Here is a 15,918-nt window from a genome sequence, read left to right on the forward strand (position 1 = left end):
GCCTTGGCGTATCTAGGATTATTTCCTACGGTGGGCCTGGCTGAGGAGAGTCAACACTGAACATAGAAAATTCGTTTTCACTGGGGTGGGCACTGGACCATTCCAGGATGGTCACGGACCCCCCCCCCATATACGCCTATGTTTGCTGGGTCAGTTAATATCTAAAATATATTTTAAATTCGCATGAAAGTACAAATAATCCGTCTAATTTGTGCACCAGAGTGATTGCCAAGGCAAAAAATCGGTGGTTTTCTGTTAAAAAAAGTTTTGGAGGTTCAATGGCTACCTGCAAACGTCACAAAAAGAGGAACTAAAAGTAAAATATTGAATCAAATGTACATTATAAAGAAATAATGTTTGTTTTTTAACTGCTTTGGTTTGGTGGTTATCTTATGTGGTTTCGGATCACGACGTCCTGAGTTCGCATCTCGGGCCAGCTATACCTACTGAGTTTTTTCTAAGAACTACAGTACAAATTTTGTAGGTTTTTTCCTACCTATAGCCAACTCTGGTGGCAGGGTGGGTTCCGTAGCACACTTAGGCTCGCAGGGAAGATGCGCATGTGGTCGCGGCGAAGGGCACTCGATATCACTGGTGGCAGCGTTGTCGGCGCGCGCGCACACCACTGTCCGCCTCTGTACTCCGACTCCGAGAGTGCAGTTGCCTACACACTGTAAGTAGTACAAGTATTAGTAGCTCGTACACAGAAAACATATGTACAAGTACAGAAGATTCACTCCCCAAAGTCATTAAAATAAATAGCAACTCTCGCTACGACACAATACGGCGCAATTCAGTTTGAACATAATTATTAGCCTACAGTTTTTATTTTTATTAAATCGACTCAAACAACGTTAGGGTTGTCTTCAAATAAAAAATACTTACTACTAGATTTAACGCACGGCGATGTTCGCGTACCTTGTTAACAAAATAAAAAAGAAGTGCGTTCCTCATTGATTGGACTAACAATACATGAACATATAACTTTTTAAATATTCAGCCACATTACGTAATGCAAAAAAGTTTGAAATATTTTACACTGTTTGCCCTAGGTACTCTATAAGAAAGATATGCCTACAACATACGTTACTATGTATTTTGTATATGAAACTAAACTTCGTTAAGAATGATTGGTACGAGACTAGGACTATAAGGGAAGTGTCAAAAGTGCTTGTAAACTGAGCCTACTTGAAATAAATGAATTTTGAATTTTGAATTTTGAATTTTTGAAGGTAGGCGTTAAAACAACAGGACTGCGCTGTTGTGAAGTGAAGTCGTATGCGCGGGGCATAGCTACCCCCTCCCGGCCCGCGCAGACTATCGGGAGTGTTACGAAGGAATGGAATCAGCCAAGCTATACCACAGTCATTTAATTCAGTTGTTAAGCAGCATTGCTGTGATCTTGTCTGCTTTTTAATCATTGACGCATAAAGAGGGGTAAGTTTGACGTGTTTGTCTGTGCCACCATAGCTCACGAAAGGATGAAGCGATTTCAATTTGTTTTATTTTGTGTGAAAGGTGATTTATGTGCGAGTGTTATTAGATATGTTTGATGGAAATTGGTTGAGCCGTTTAAATGTTCTGGGGGTTAATGTCGGCAAATATACCTACTCGAGTGGGGTCTCGGATGAAAGCGCGCTGAGAAAGTCAATGTCTTGTTCGAGAGTGTAATAATTTCATGACCTTTGAGGGTTTTTAAAAATTTTCAATTTTATGTTATATTATGGAAATGTGAGCTTTTCATAATGCATCAGGTTAAAGAGCGCTTTAAGGTAGCGCATTGTATAACCTATTCCTGAGATTGAAGTGTCACAATGTAGGCGAGGGTGTTTTACTTAACATGAGTTGGTCCATCTATTTGTAATTAAAAAAAAACAGTCAAAAGAAGCCGCAATAGCTAATAGTAAAGGGACCGGACTCATCACCGAGTGGTTGTACTTTGTTCCTCACTGTTATGCATTGCCTACCCTGAGCACTCATTGCGAACCTGTATTGGAGAAAATTATATTTTCTACAATTTTGTACGTATAATGCCTACCCTAGTAAAAACCCTGTGCACGCCACTACCGCTGGACTGTTGTCGTACTAATTGGAGGGAAACGGGATTATCGGTCATATTAAGACAAAAATATTATTTTAAAAAATATCTATTGACGCTTCAAAATTAAGGTCAATCAGAATATTGCGTTTTATTTTTAAAAATTTTACAAATTTATAATACAGTAGTCTACCTACCTGACCCCACTCACTGGTGTACCAAATGGGAGTGCATTCACCACCACAGCTCCTCTCATGCTCAGGCTTGGTGTCCTTGCACGCTGAATCGCGAAGATGTCTCCCGGTGCCACCGATGCATAGCACCCCGCGAACTTGCTTTCCACCACAAGACGATGTACAAGCTGACCATTCACCTACAATTATTAAAAGTTCTAAAAGGTTTTGTACAGAATAAATATTTGCTCATCATTTTTAACAACCCTTATTCACCTGATTATTGAGCTTAAGTGTCCTCTCAGAATGAGAGGGTTTAAGTTAATAGTACATAACATGGTGCGGGTGACAGTTCGTTTCACTCTTGAAAGTTGAAAGTATTGTGGAAGTCATAAGACAACTGTCACCGTACCCATGCTATATGAAAAACACTTTAGTTAATCTTTCCAGAATTCATGAAACCTAGTAATTTAGGCGTAGAATTTAATATTTAGTATTACGAAACTAGTCTGATACCTAATTATATTTTTCTAACTAGTTTGATGGAGATATTCGTAATATCTATGCCGTATCAATTGCTCGAATATTCATAATACAACTAAAACAAAAGTATAATACAATAAACAAGATAAAAGTTAGACGTAGACAATGTACTCACGTTTATCAATAAAAGTGATCTCATGCTTATTTCATCAATAATAATGATAAACACGATTATCTATCTACACAATAACACAAAATAATTTATAACTTGAGGAAATCAAGAACGCATAACATGCATCATCTCAGAATCAGACGTAACTTTTGCGGTTCAAGGTATCAAGATAACTACTGAATAAAAAAATAAGGTAATGGAAAACGTAGAAATAAGTTCAAGGTCTTAAAACAATAAAGTAGATAAAGAAAGTCAAAGCTTATGAACACCAGGGTAGGCCTAGGATACCATAGGTATCCTGACCTACTCGTCAGGAGAGATAGACAATTACTGTCTATACATCGACCAATAGCCTGGAATCTAAAATATCGCTCTGTTCTCTATTCCAACTCAACTAAAGAGAGAGCTCGAGGTGTGCAACTTATGGCAAACATCCTAGGTAGTGCAGTTAGTAAATATTGTAACAGACAAATAAATTACCAGTGAACCAATGCCCATCATGAGGGTCACAAATCGTTCTAGGAGTACATGTACGAGATGTATCTGGAGAGTTTTGAGGACAACCGGAGGGGTCGGCACACCGGACTGCTCTGGTTTGTAGACCTCCTCCTACACACCAACCTACACACTGTAAAAATAGAAATACATACATAATTATTTTCTCTATAATAATTCGATTTTGAACACGAGCTACGAGTACATGTTTTATTTTTTGTCGTGGAAACCCTTGACCATGAATTCGCAGTGCCAAAAAAAATATCTGAATGGTTTCTTTGCTAGTTGCAACTGTTGACAGAAGAACTGGGTAATTTTTGGCGTAAATGCCATCTCAGAAATGCAGCCATTACTCTTGCCGCGATTCCACGTGGGTACGATTTGTATAAGGATATCTCATTAAAGAAAAAATCATTATTGAATGCTTCCTCTTACCTCACTCCAGTCAGTTTGAAGCCAGCCTCCAACTCCAGTATTAAAACTATATTCAGGACCTAATTCTGTCTTTGATGCATCGACCGCTATGGTATAAACTGGTCCATCTCTAAAAGTGTCGGTTTGCACTCGTGAGTTACTACGATCTACTTGTCTGATTCCTGGAGTTAGTCCACAATCAGGTATATTACACTTTTCTGTCGTTATTGGCTTGAGTGATAGGCATTTGTGATCGCTAATCTACAAAAATATGTTCAGGTCATTTATATTCATATTAACTTTAAAACGTAATTAAAAAAGACAGAGAATTGGTTATTATAATTATATTACCTTCGTGATACCTCTAGAATGATCCTGTACGCAGCCGACTATTCTAGTTCTAGTAGCTGGACCACATTTAGGGCAAGAAGACCAGGCGGCTGCCCGCCATCTTGGCGCACAAGGGCCTTGACCACATCGACGTCTTTTAGCCGAAGGTGGTGAACCTGAACAATGCAGAGACGATACTTCCCGATCTCCAACTGAACTTGCTTCGACACATCTATATTTCCCTACCTAAAATAAAATAATACGTGAACTATTTACTATTTAGATCGTTATATTGAAAAAACTATTCATCTTATTATATATCTTATTAAATCAAATAGTAAAATATCAGAGAAGGGACTTGACAATCAGAAACGAAGAATACGACCAAAAAGAAAAATGAAAAGAATTAAATCTTACTTGGATACCTCCACCACAACTTCTAGAACAATGAGTATAAGATAAAATCTTCCACATGAATTTCCTTCCTCCAACAATGTTTTCTTCAAAACTCTTCTCAACTGGATTTTCCTTTATCAGTCCAGCTGAATCTAGATGTCTGATACCAGATCTTGGATATGTTTCGTAACTATGATGTCGTCTTGTATGCTTAGGAGAAACTGTAGGCTCTGGTAAGTCAGCATTGGTTGGCTCAACATCGACCTGACCCGGCAGTGATTCAGTGAAATACTCGTATTTTATGCTTGGATTAGGTTGAGTGTATAAAACCTAAAATAAGAACCATTATATATTTAAAAATTCTGAAAAATCGAAGAACGGCGAAGCCAAAAGAAAAGGTAATGATTTTGGCAGTCTTTGACTATCCTTAGAGCGTTTAAGCACGGCATCCGATCTGATTTCCTGAAAATAATCTAGATCCCACTTCTGTCTCCATCATTATGAGAGTACCCCAGAGTACCTCTCATATGATGGAGAGAAATTGGATGACAGAAGTTATTGTGCCTCGAATTCCAATTCAATATATCGCCAGATCTCGACAGCGGAGAATTGGATTTAGATCAGAGATCGGATTAGTGCATAACCCATATCCGAATTTGTAACCAGTTTTTATTATATCCGTTATTTTACAAAATCAGATGCAGTGCATAACCGCTCTTATATTGAGAGATAGAGGATTAAGATTTTACCATTATATCGATTGGATATTGTATAGGACCCGATGCAAAGACTGAGTCTAGTCCAACATTTCTCGTGTATATGAACCTGGCACCAGCGGCTTCGTATGTTCCAGGAGAGCTTACAGCAAACTCGCCATTCATTATGTATGATCCATTTGAAATCTTCAATGCTACAAGAAATCACATTAATTGTCATTATGTCAATACATATAAAAAATAATCATCATCAGCCTCTTTAAAGGCTCACTACAGGGCTGGACTTCTCATAGGAATTTATAGAATCATCCAAATAAAAGAAAAAAAAACAATGAAATAGTACAAATTAATTATATCCAATACCAAAATAAGGACAGTATTTTTATGACGTAGGTAATTTTCCCAAAAATGTAAAGAAACAGAAATAGATATAGAATGATAAAAAGAAAACAATTTACACTAATAGTAGGTATAAAGACACTAATAGTAGGTATAAAGAGGAATCTTATTTACGAATGGACCGATTTGAAAACTCTTCTGACTGGCCAAATACCTTGAATCATTTTAACCTGATAACCGCATGCAAAGAAAACATTTATACTATTGAAACACAAGACAATCTTAAAATTATTTTATTACGTAAAAAGACTGAAGCCAAGAATATCAGTTACTTAACTCACGAATATAAAATCTGAACAATGTACAATTCTAATGTTGGTAATGTTATTCAACGGCACATCGCAACATTCATAGCTTGTTAGCATACCTCAAGTTTACGTGGCCAGGAATTATTGCGAACCTACACGCCGGTATCTTATTCTTGACCCCAACCTTTGGCCTTGGTTCAAACGGATCGAGTTAGTATACTGTTGGTTGTACGAAATACGTAATCGAATTTGTATTTACGAGTTTACTCCGACTAAATTGTATCGAGCATCAGTTTATTCAAATGTTGTATCCTTATTCTTATTTTATTATACTATATTTTAGAAATAATGCGGAATATTTATAGCGAATATTTGCCTCGTTGATCTAGGGGATAACATATGGGCATAAGGTCGCTATAGCTTCGCAACTTCGTTCGTAACACTCCCTATGGTCCACGCGGGCCAGGGAGCGTGTAGCGATGAATGAAAAACCCACGACTGATGCACCTCACTTCCCCGCATGCACGATTTCACACCCGCGCAGTCTTTCTCCCCGTCGTCCGCATATCATGGAAGTGTCATGAACGAACTTGCTAGACTATAGAGTCGAGGCCGAGTCATGGGTCACACTATTTATTAAAGCCTCCTAAGCTATCCTCAGAGAAATAGGACGTTGGTCTTGGACAATCTTATAAACATCGGACACCGTTATGTACTCAGCCAGTTCGCGTTGGAATAGCATGGTGGATACAAGCACCACCATTTATTAAATTCATGGTTACATCATCTATTACGATGCACTTCAAATACTAACAAAATCAACAAACATACATACTAAAGCCCGAAATGATCAATACAACTTCGGAAGCTAATTGATTCCAAATAACGCGGAATTCAATGCAAGGTTACGGGATCTGTTGGTAATCGCACAGAACAACGTGGGCGTCCCTATTGTTGCATTTAAGAATGATTTATGAGCAATCCGATGGGCAACGTTGATTGATAAGCGACTAACCTAACGTTCGCGGCCCATTTGGCTTCATCAAAGGACCATTGACTGTGAACAAATGGATGTCTAACGCGAATGTGAATCTGTCACGTGACTATGGTTGAGTAATGATATTTTCAACAGCTCTAATTGAGGATGTTCCTACAAACAAATATTGCTTACTTTGGATTAATCATATATGTAAAGACAACTTCTTTCACCTAATGAAACAATGCCTACAAAGTTATATTTCTATTTCGGGAACGCTACTTTTTTTCGTAATATATGATAGTCACGGGAAATGTTGAGGAGTAATAGGTTAGCGTAGTATCGGCTCGTGAAGTGGATGGATGAAAGTCACATTATAAAAAGAATGGTAAAACTACTAATGGAGATAGAAACACAAGAGGAGAGAAGAGGAAGTTTACAAAAGAGAGAAGATATTATGTACCTAATGAGAATGGAGTAAGTGATGAGTTAACGTACGATAGAGGTGAATGGAAAAGTGCGGTCCCCGGTGTAAGAATAGGGCCGCTCCATATCTTCCCATGGATGTCGTAAAAGGCGACTAAGGTTAAACGTCGCAAGTGGGTAGCAAAATTACACATTAAAATTACACATAGTGTTACCCACATTCCGACAAAGAATCCACTACCAATGAGATGCCCATTGAACTGAAAGGTGGCGGTTAAAAATACCCACCTAACTGAGAATTCCCAAGGACGACGTCAGGCAGGCGGCCGGTCATAAAATCACTAGCCAAAACTGTGTCAAAATATGTCAAAACAAAAGATTGACATATTTTTCCGACCACCACTTAAGTAGGATAAGGGAAAGGAGATGATGATGATGAGAGGTGAATGGAAAAGGTTGATATAATGACGATGACAATGAATGAAAGTTAGACTGTATACCTGACAACGTGTACATGCCAAATTCATAATAATTGAATAGGTAAGGATAAACGTCAAAGATAAACAAACATACACTTCCCTATTTTTGGAACTTGGTTACATATGGAAAATATTTGGCAGATTTCACGTAAAATTATACTACGTATAACGTTGAAATGAACAACGAAACTCGTCACCTAGCCTAGGATACTCTTGCGATTGGAATAAATTGAAATACAATAAAAATTCAAACTCCTTTATTAACGCTGTATAGTGAATTTCCTTTCCTTCCACTTTTAAGTGGGATAAAGGAATGGAGATGAGTGTACTCACCTTCTAAAGATTGTATGGGATCGTTACCTCGTGGATAGATTTCACTGCAAAATTACTTAAAAGCTCACCGATATAATTATCGCTCGACACAATTTCCGACACGTTGAGTCTGCAAGCGCCGGTGGGCACCGTAGTGACATAGGAGTAGCCGAGGGGTAGACGCGGGCGGGCGAACAGGCCCGACACCAGGCGCCTGCCGCAGCGTACGTCACGCTCGCGGCCCGCCACCGCCAGCACTGCGTCACGACCCACCACCTGCAGGGGTGAGGAAAGGTGTTAAAATAATAGGCAGTTTTTAGCTTGATTAGGCACCTAAACTTGACTTAAAACTGCCTAATTTATCTAGAGTTTCAGTTTACGTGGTTTCAAAACACAAAGGTGGAGACATGGATTTGAGACTATGTAATATTGAGACTGATATCGGATCACTGACTGATCCTCAATGCTACTAAAAGACTGAGGAAAAGTGTTAAAATAAGACAACTTTTGGCTATCAAGGTTTACTTAGGCACTTAAACTTGACAGTCAAAAACTGCCTCATTGATCCAGAGGTATAGTTTACGTGGTTTCAAAACATAGCGGTGGTACAAAATGTAGAGACCGGTTTACTGTTTGATCCGCAATTAAAAGATTGACAAAATATATCAAAATCAATGCCACTTTTTGTTGTAATTTTATAACTCAAGAACGGGCTCACCTATCTAAAGTAAATGGATAGATGGATGGAGTGCGTAGGATAAGGTAAGAGTAGGGAAGAAGTGCAAATAAGTCAAAGCGAAGCTTGACCGGGTCCGCTAGTTCTCAATAACCATCAATAGACTGAGGTCTTTCCAACACAGACAGACTCCTATGTTCATAAACACGGATAAAGATTTAAACCTCAATTTTCTTCAAATATAAGTAAACCCAAACACTAATGTTTAAAGTTCACTTCACTTTAAAGAAATTAGGGATTTAAATCCTAAACCATGTTTATAAATAAGCCGTAGATCTATAATTGGAGATTGAAAAATTACCGTTCCTTCACGTGTCAAAACACAGTAGCGGAATGTGTAATAATATTGTTGAGGCTTGAGTCCTCGCGACAGCCAACTGATGACAGATGACGAGACGGTGCAATTATAGTAATGGTTGGATACTGTTCAACGAGATGTCATCTGTGTTGTACAAACATACAGTACTATAGATCACACTGATTGTGTTACTGAAAGAATGACAATATTTTGTATTTGTATACTTGAATCTTTTGAAAGGTTGCTACGTTGAAGGGGCCGGTATACCAGTTTCTAGATGGATAATATAGCAACCATTGCTGGTAAAGACTGGAGAGAGTCCACCAAAAATAGAAAAAAAATAACTGTTTTGGAGGAGGCCTACGCATGAGAAGGTATTCTGGTTATCTGCTTCATATCATGAGAATTGAAGGAAATTAATAATTAAAACGGATAATATACAATAATAATAATAATTACATTGTGAGAGAATACATTAAGGAACTTAAGCTGACTTATCCTAATAACTATACAAATTATCGTCGTCTATCGTCATCAACCCATATTCGGCTCACTGCTGAGCTCGAGTCTCCTCTCAGAATGAGAGGGGTAAGGCCAATAGTCCACCACGCTGGCCCAATGCGGATTGGCAGACTTCACACACGCAGAGAATTAAGATAATTCTCTGGTATGCAGGTTTCCTCACGATGTTTTCCTTCACCGATTGAGACACGTGATATTTAATTTCTTAAAATGCACACACAACTGTAAAGTTGGAGGTGCATGCCCCGGACCGGATTCGAACCCACACCCTCCGGAATCGGAGGCAGAGGTCATATCCACTGGGCTATCACGGCTCTCAATACATATACAAATTATGCCCACGTGGAATGGTGGCAAAAAAATATAATAATTTAAAGTACAGAATAATTTAAACATGTTACACATTTAACGTAATCAGACTTTGCGCCAGGTCAATGCGATGTGTGGTATACTTCAGAAATAGATCCTAAAGAGTTTTTTCAGATAGCATGGGCACGGTGACAGACAGACAGATAATACGTACTGTTATCGTGAATCGAGGCAAACTTTCGAGAGTGAAACGAACCACCCGCATCATCCTACATGAAACAGACTGTAACTCAGCATATTGCTACGTGACATTGCCATCAGTGCCACAATTTGTGCAATACAAATATCGCTTGTATATAATTCCCGCACCGGAAAGCGCAGTGTTGGTCGACCCCCCACTAGGTGGACTGAAGACATCAAGCGGGTTGCAGGGAGCCGCTGGATGCTGGCGGCTCGAGACCGTTTTGTTTGGAAGTCCATGCAAGAGGCCCATGTCGAGCAGTGGACGTCCATCGGCTGACAATGATGATGATGATGAAATATCGCTTGAGCAGGTCATGATCCAAATAAAAATTTAAAAGCCTCAATAGCTACACAAGTAAAACCTAACACTGAAAGGTTAAGTATCTTATTTAAAAATATGGCAAATGAAAACTGAATAAAACTACTACTAAATTAGAAAATAACAGATTAGTATGTATTATTTAAATTTTACATAATATGCGGCTTTATTGCATGTACAGTTTTGTTGAATAAATAAACCAAAATGTTTCTCTTTAGCACAAAATACTTCAAATTCAAATTCGTTCGCCCTAAAAGGTAAAATTTCATTATTATCAACTAAAAAAATGTTAAGTTGTTGTAATTTATTTCTGGCTTAATGACTCAATTCCAATGTAAATGAGCCGGTAAAATCAAATTTATGATAAAAACGGCGCCGATTTTATTTTACGCCTAAATAGTTTTATTTGCAAAATAAACAAGTTGATCTGCATTACAAAAGTATTCTATTAGTAGGTAGACGGTTCTAGGATCTTTTTCGATAAAAAAAAATATTTTGTGCGATATTTATTTGCCTAATGATGATAAATTGAATAGTCAAGGAAAAATTAACCTGCGAAAAATCGTTAGAATAAGTGAGTTATTTTAATTTATGTAGGAATTTCTAGTTCATTTTAGTTATATTATAGATATGTATTCAATTGTATCTAATAAGTCTTACATCATATATCAACAGACGATACCGCTCTTTTGATTTTTAATCAAATTATGTAATGTGGATAATATTGTAATTAATTCAGTTAATCTCGACGGCATGCTATAAATTATTACATAATTGATTTATTAAATAATTTGTAATATATCGATCGATAAATCAAATGCGGTAGTAATTGAAAACGTTTATTAATAGACAATTAATTAGGATTAAGTGTAAAACGTACCTATTACCTGTCAGAATACATTTAGCGTGTATCTTGCTTTTAGATTTAGGAGAAAACAATACTGAAATATATGTATATTATACTAGCTGACGCCGCGCGGTTTCACCTGCGTGGTTCCCGTTCCCGTAGGAATACGGGGATAATATATAGCTTATAGCCTTCCTCGATAAATAGGTTATCTAACGCTGAAAAAAATTTTCAAATCGGTTCCTGAGATTAGCACGTTCAATCAAACAAACAAACTCTTCAGCTTTATAATATTAATAGGAGTATAGATTCATTCATTTCACCGCGGCTAGTTGCCTCGACTGGCGACAAAAGGCCTGGCCATTTTACACGCCAGGCTGTCCAGCGCGGAGATACGGCCAGTACTCTTGAGACTATCACAGAAAACATATACCACTATTCCACGTGGGCATGATTTGTATAGTTATTAGGATAAGTTAGCTTAAGTTCCTTATTGTATTCTCAAACAATAAAAACATATATATTAAAAAAAAACTGTTGTATATTTTTCTTATTCAACAATATCGAAGTAGACAAAAACGATGCCTAATTAAAGCGATGTCATGTTTATTCTACCCATACATACCTCTGTCTTTGCTGTATACGTGGTAACTGGATGTGCTACTACACCCAGTTACCACGTATATTATATAGGTGCACTCCATAGATACAAAAATGCACTGCCTACCCTGATGACGCACAAACTTGGAGAAGGAGTTTTCCAATTTACGTTGAATGCCTACTCTAGTTATAACCCTTATGCACGCCACTAAGTCGATGCCTACCACCAGACTAGACCAGAGCCAATGAATAGGTATTCAATCCTAAATCGAACTCAGGATCTCTCTATTGAAAATCACAGCATTACTGCGCTGCTGTGCCAGAGGTCGTCAAAGGTTTTATGAATATTATTATCCTATACCCTATATCCTTAGTATTGATAAGAATATGTATTGTTGCTTAAATGACAGTATTAATTTGACAGGGAAAGTTTGTCTGTCAGGAAATCAAATTGACCTTTTTTAGCGATTTTCAATACGTACTTTACTACTAATAGGTAAATAGGTAAGCTCTTTCATGATTTAAAAGCTTACTGAGTTTTATTACCGTAATAATTGTCTTCATTGTCAAAGCCATCCATAACTTTAACTCGAAAACAACATAAATTAATTATATAAATGCCAAAATATATTGCCCAAGCATCTGTTAATGCTTTAATATACTCTTAATTAGGCAAATGTTGTCTTGTTAATCATTCCTTATTAGGTAAATTCTGGTTTATCGCCTGCTGGTTTTATGTTATTTTAATGGTTACTTTAGAGTGGATTATATTAGTAAAACACTTTTAAGGAAGTAATATAATCTCTTTTGTTTTTATATTGATGAGATTGTTCCTCTCATTTGCGTTTGTTTTACACTTTTTTTTTAATTCTTAATAATGTCTATAAAATACAAAGTATATCATCATCATCATCATATATAGTCCTATTGTTGTAGGGACTTCCAAACATCTCGATCCTGAGCCGCCTGCATCCAGCCAATCCCTGCGTCTCGCTGGATGTCGTCAGTCCACTTAGTGAGGAATAGACCAACACTGCGCTTTCTAGTGCGAGGTTGCCATTCCAGCACCATGGGACCCCAACGTCCATCGGCTCTTCGAACTACGTGCCCCGCCCATTGCCACTTTAGATATGATATGATAGAAAAAAATCTTACAGGTACTGTAAATAATTTACTAAACCCTACTAACTACAGTGAAGTTGGAATTTTGAACTTTATGAATCCAAATCCCACTGATGCTAAATATATTGATCTTCTATACTAATATATAAAGCTGAAGAGTTTGTTTGATTGAACGCGCTAATCTCAGGAATTACTGGTCCGATTTGACAATTTCTTTCAGAATTCAAAAAATTCAAAATTCAAAATTCATTTATTTCAAGTAGGCTCAGTTTACAAGCACTTTTGACATGTCAGTTGACTATTTGTCATTTTTCATTGTCATTTTTCAGTGTTAGATAGCCCATTTATCGAGGAAAGCTATAGGTTATATATTATCCCCATATTCCTACGGGAACGAGAACCACGCGGGTGAAACCGCGCGGCGTCAGCTAGTATTTAAAGACATACATAAGTTTATGCAATAAGTAGGTATAAATAATCATTAAGAATACTTACGATAATCAGGAAAATGATGTATAGTCCCGTCATCTTCTCTTGTTTTCGGATTAAACCACGAAGGTAATTTATTGTAGATTACGTACACATTTCCTATGCTATATGGCCGCCACTAGAAGAAACTTAACGCAGAGATTTAATAATTTATAGTAATTAAAATTATTTTACGATTTTAATTTAATTGCATTCATGATTATTTACAATTTATGAAATGTCAAATTGAACGTTTTATTAAGATACAATTACATACGTACATAAAACATTGATGGATTAATCAACATTTTTTTCACTTGTTTATTTAAGCTCAGTATTATTCATAGCTTTTATTAAACTATATTTTCGAATAGAATGTTTGTAATACAATTCAAGTCAAGGTACCTAGGTAATTAATTTTTTCTCATTTATTTATTTGTTCTTTTTTGTTTAATTTTTAATAATGCTAATAGAATACAAAACACTAGTGTATGCCCAAGCAACCGGTGGTGAGAGTTCCAGAGTGAGAACCCCCTCACAATACGCGCCGTCTCAAGAATAACTGCCTTCTGTATCCCACCCTTAATCCAGCTCAGTTAATAAGCTTCTTAAGTTGTTGTTTAAACCTTTTCGCATTGACATAGGGTATTTTTTTACTTTCAATGAAGTAAATTTAAATTGTTGTTTATTAATTTAAAGTATAAATTTAACTTGACGAATCATAATAATAAATTATTCATAAAATAAATAGCTACATTAAATTGCGATTAACATAAAAGGTTCCATTAAAAACCAATAAAATCAATTTTATGATAGAATTTTGCATTTGGTCATTATTTTAATTAATAAAATTAATAAAAGCCAGGTAGGCAGGTAATAATTAGTCATAAAAGAGAAACCCAGTCTCTATACAAACTCGGGCTCAAATTATACAAATGATACAGAACTGAAAATTGGCCATAAATTAGGACAATTAAGAAGAACTCATGAGAACAATTTTCAAAGAAATCTATATTTTCCTAATCAGTTAAATTACTTATAGGTGGACAATTATTCCTATCCCTTTGATATTACACTAACTTGACACATCTAATTAATTATATTAATAATTATATTTGACAATGACATCTTATGCAATGAATGACTTTGACATTGACAGCCCGCGTTTGCAAAGACAAAAGAGGTTGTCAGAAAAGGAGATGGAAAGACGTCTTCTCACAAACTAGTGGCACGGCCTGGATGCGTACAGCCCGAAACAGGAAAATATGGAAAGATTTGGGGGAGGCCAACGCCGTACAGGCGGCTTGTATTTAGTGTAATTATTTATTTTCAATTATGTTAGATTGTAAGTTAAAATTGTAATACTAGAATAAAGGTTTTTTTTATTATTTTATTATTAATAGCAAACCAAAATCTGTCTATTTAGTAATTACTAATAAACCAACTATTTACGAAAAGCCCAACTAATAGCAAAACACTTTAGCGTGATTCATAATAGCTGGCAAATACAAACATCGGCTTTGATGTTTGAATAGCAGCCAGTGCCTAAATCCTATTGATATCTTTATACTAGGCTCTCTTTGAATCGCATTAAACGTTTCGCATTCGCCACGGATTATAACATTAGCATTAATTTGTCATATTTCAATCTCTTTGATATGCATACGGTATGCAATTACGCGTATTTCAAGATTACAGTAAGCATCTTATTTGCAATCAGGAAACTTTATACGTTTTAATGCGGCTCATGCATTTTATTTCATTGCTATCTGATATTCATCGGATGTATTTTTACATTGACCGTATGCGATTCTGGATCTTTTCAATGTCTGCGTACAAAACAAATTCTTATGATGTTACTTATCGATTTAGTAAATTAATCATAATTATATTGTAAAAATTCAAAATTTCAGGTTTATTTGTTGAGAGCTGTGATAGCCCAGTGGATCCTCTGCCTCCGATTCCGGAGGGTGTAGGTTCGAATCCGGTTCGAGGCATGCACCTCTAACTTTTCAGTTATGTCCATTTTAAGAAATTAAATATCACGTGTCTCAAACAATGAAGGAAAAATATTAAATTAGTGTCATGTTTAACATGATGGTTTACTAGCTTTATTGAAAACCATATTCATTACATGAATTACAAAACATTACATGTATTTACATGAATATGGATGATATTCATGTTTTGTAAAAAAAAAATTTAAACTATATACCCATATAACGTCTTCGTTATCCTTGAATTTTGTGTACAGTAACATAAACATAGTTCAAATGTTCTAAGCATGTACGACGTAACCTTCTCAATGGCAACAAGCCAAAATCTGTCGCCAATTTCACTGAATCTCAATTGCAACGCGAGGATAATCTTAAATGTGGAAGCAGGAACTTGCTATGT

General features: G+C 36.4%; 1 protein-coding gene across 1 annotated transcript in view; it reads right to left on the minus strand.

Annotated features, from left to right (window-relative positions):
• The window catches only part of LOC112045150 (thrombospondin type-1 domain-containing protein 4), a 107,806-nt gene that overhangs the window by 1,021 nt on the left and 90,867 nt on the right, over nt 1-15,918 (minus strand). The window contains exons 8-15 of the mRNA XM_052887916.1: nt 8,147-8,333; nt 5,251-5,411; nt 4,523-4,831; nt 4,127-4,351; nt 3,797-4,036; nt 3,347-3,494; nt 2,236-2,411; nt 497-671 (exon numbers count right to left, since the gene is read on the minus strand). Coding sequence (XP_052743876.1) covers nt 497-671; nt 2,236-2,411; nt 3,347-3,494; nt 3,797-4,036; nt 4,127-4,351; nt 4,523-4,831; nt 5,251-5,411; nt 8,147-8,333 — 1,621 coding nt within the window. The remainder of the gene's footprint in view (nt 1-496; nt 672-2,235; nt 2,412-3,346; nt 3,495-3,796; nt 4,037-4,126; nt 4,352-4,522; nt 4,832-5,250; nt 5,412-8,146; nt 8,334-15,918) is intronic.

Source organism: Bicyclus anynana, chromosome 20 (assembly GCF_947172395.1).
Source record: "Bicyclus anynana chromosome 20, ilBicAnyn1.1, whole genome shotgun sequence".
Classification (NCBI taxonomy): Eukaryota; Metazoa; Arthropoda; class Insecta; order Lepidoptera; family Nymphalidae; genus Bicyclus; species Bicyclus anynana.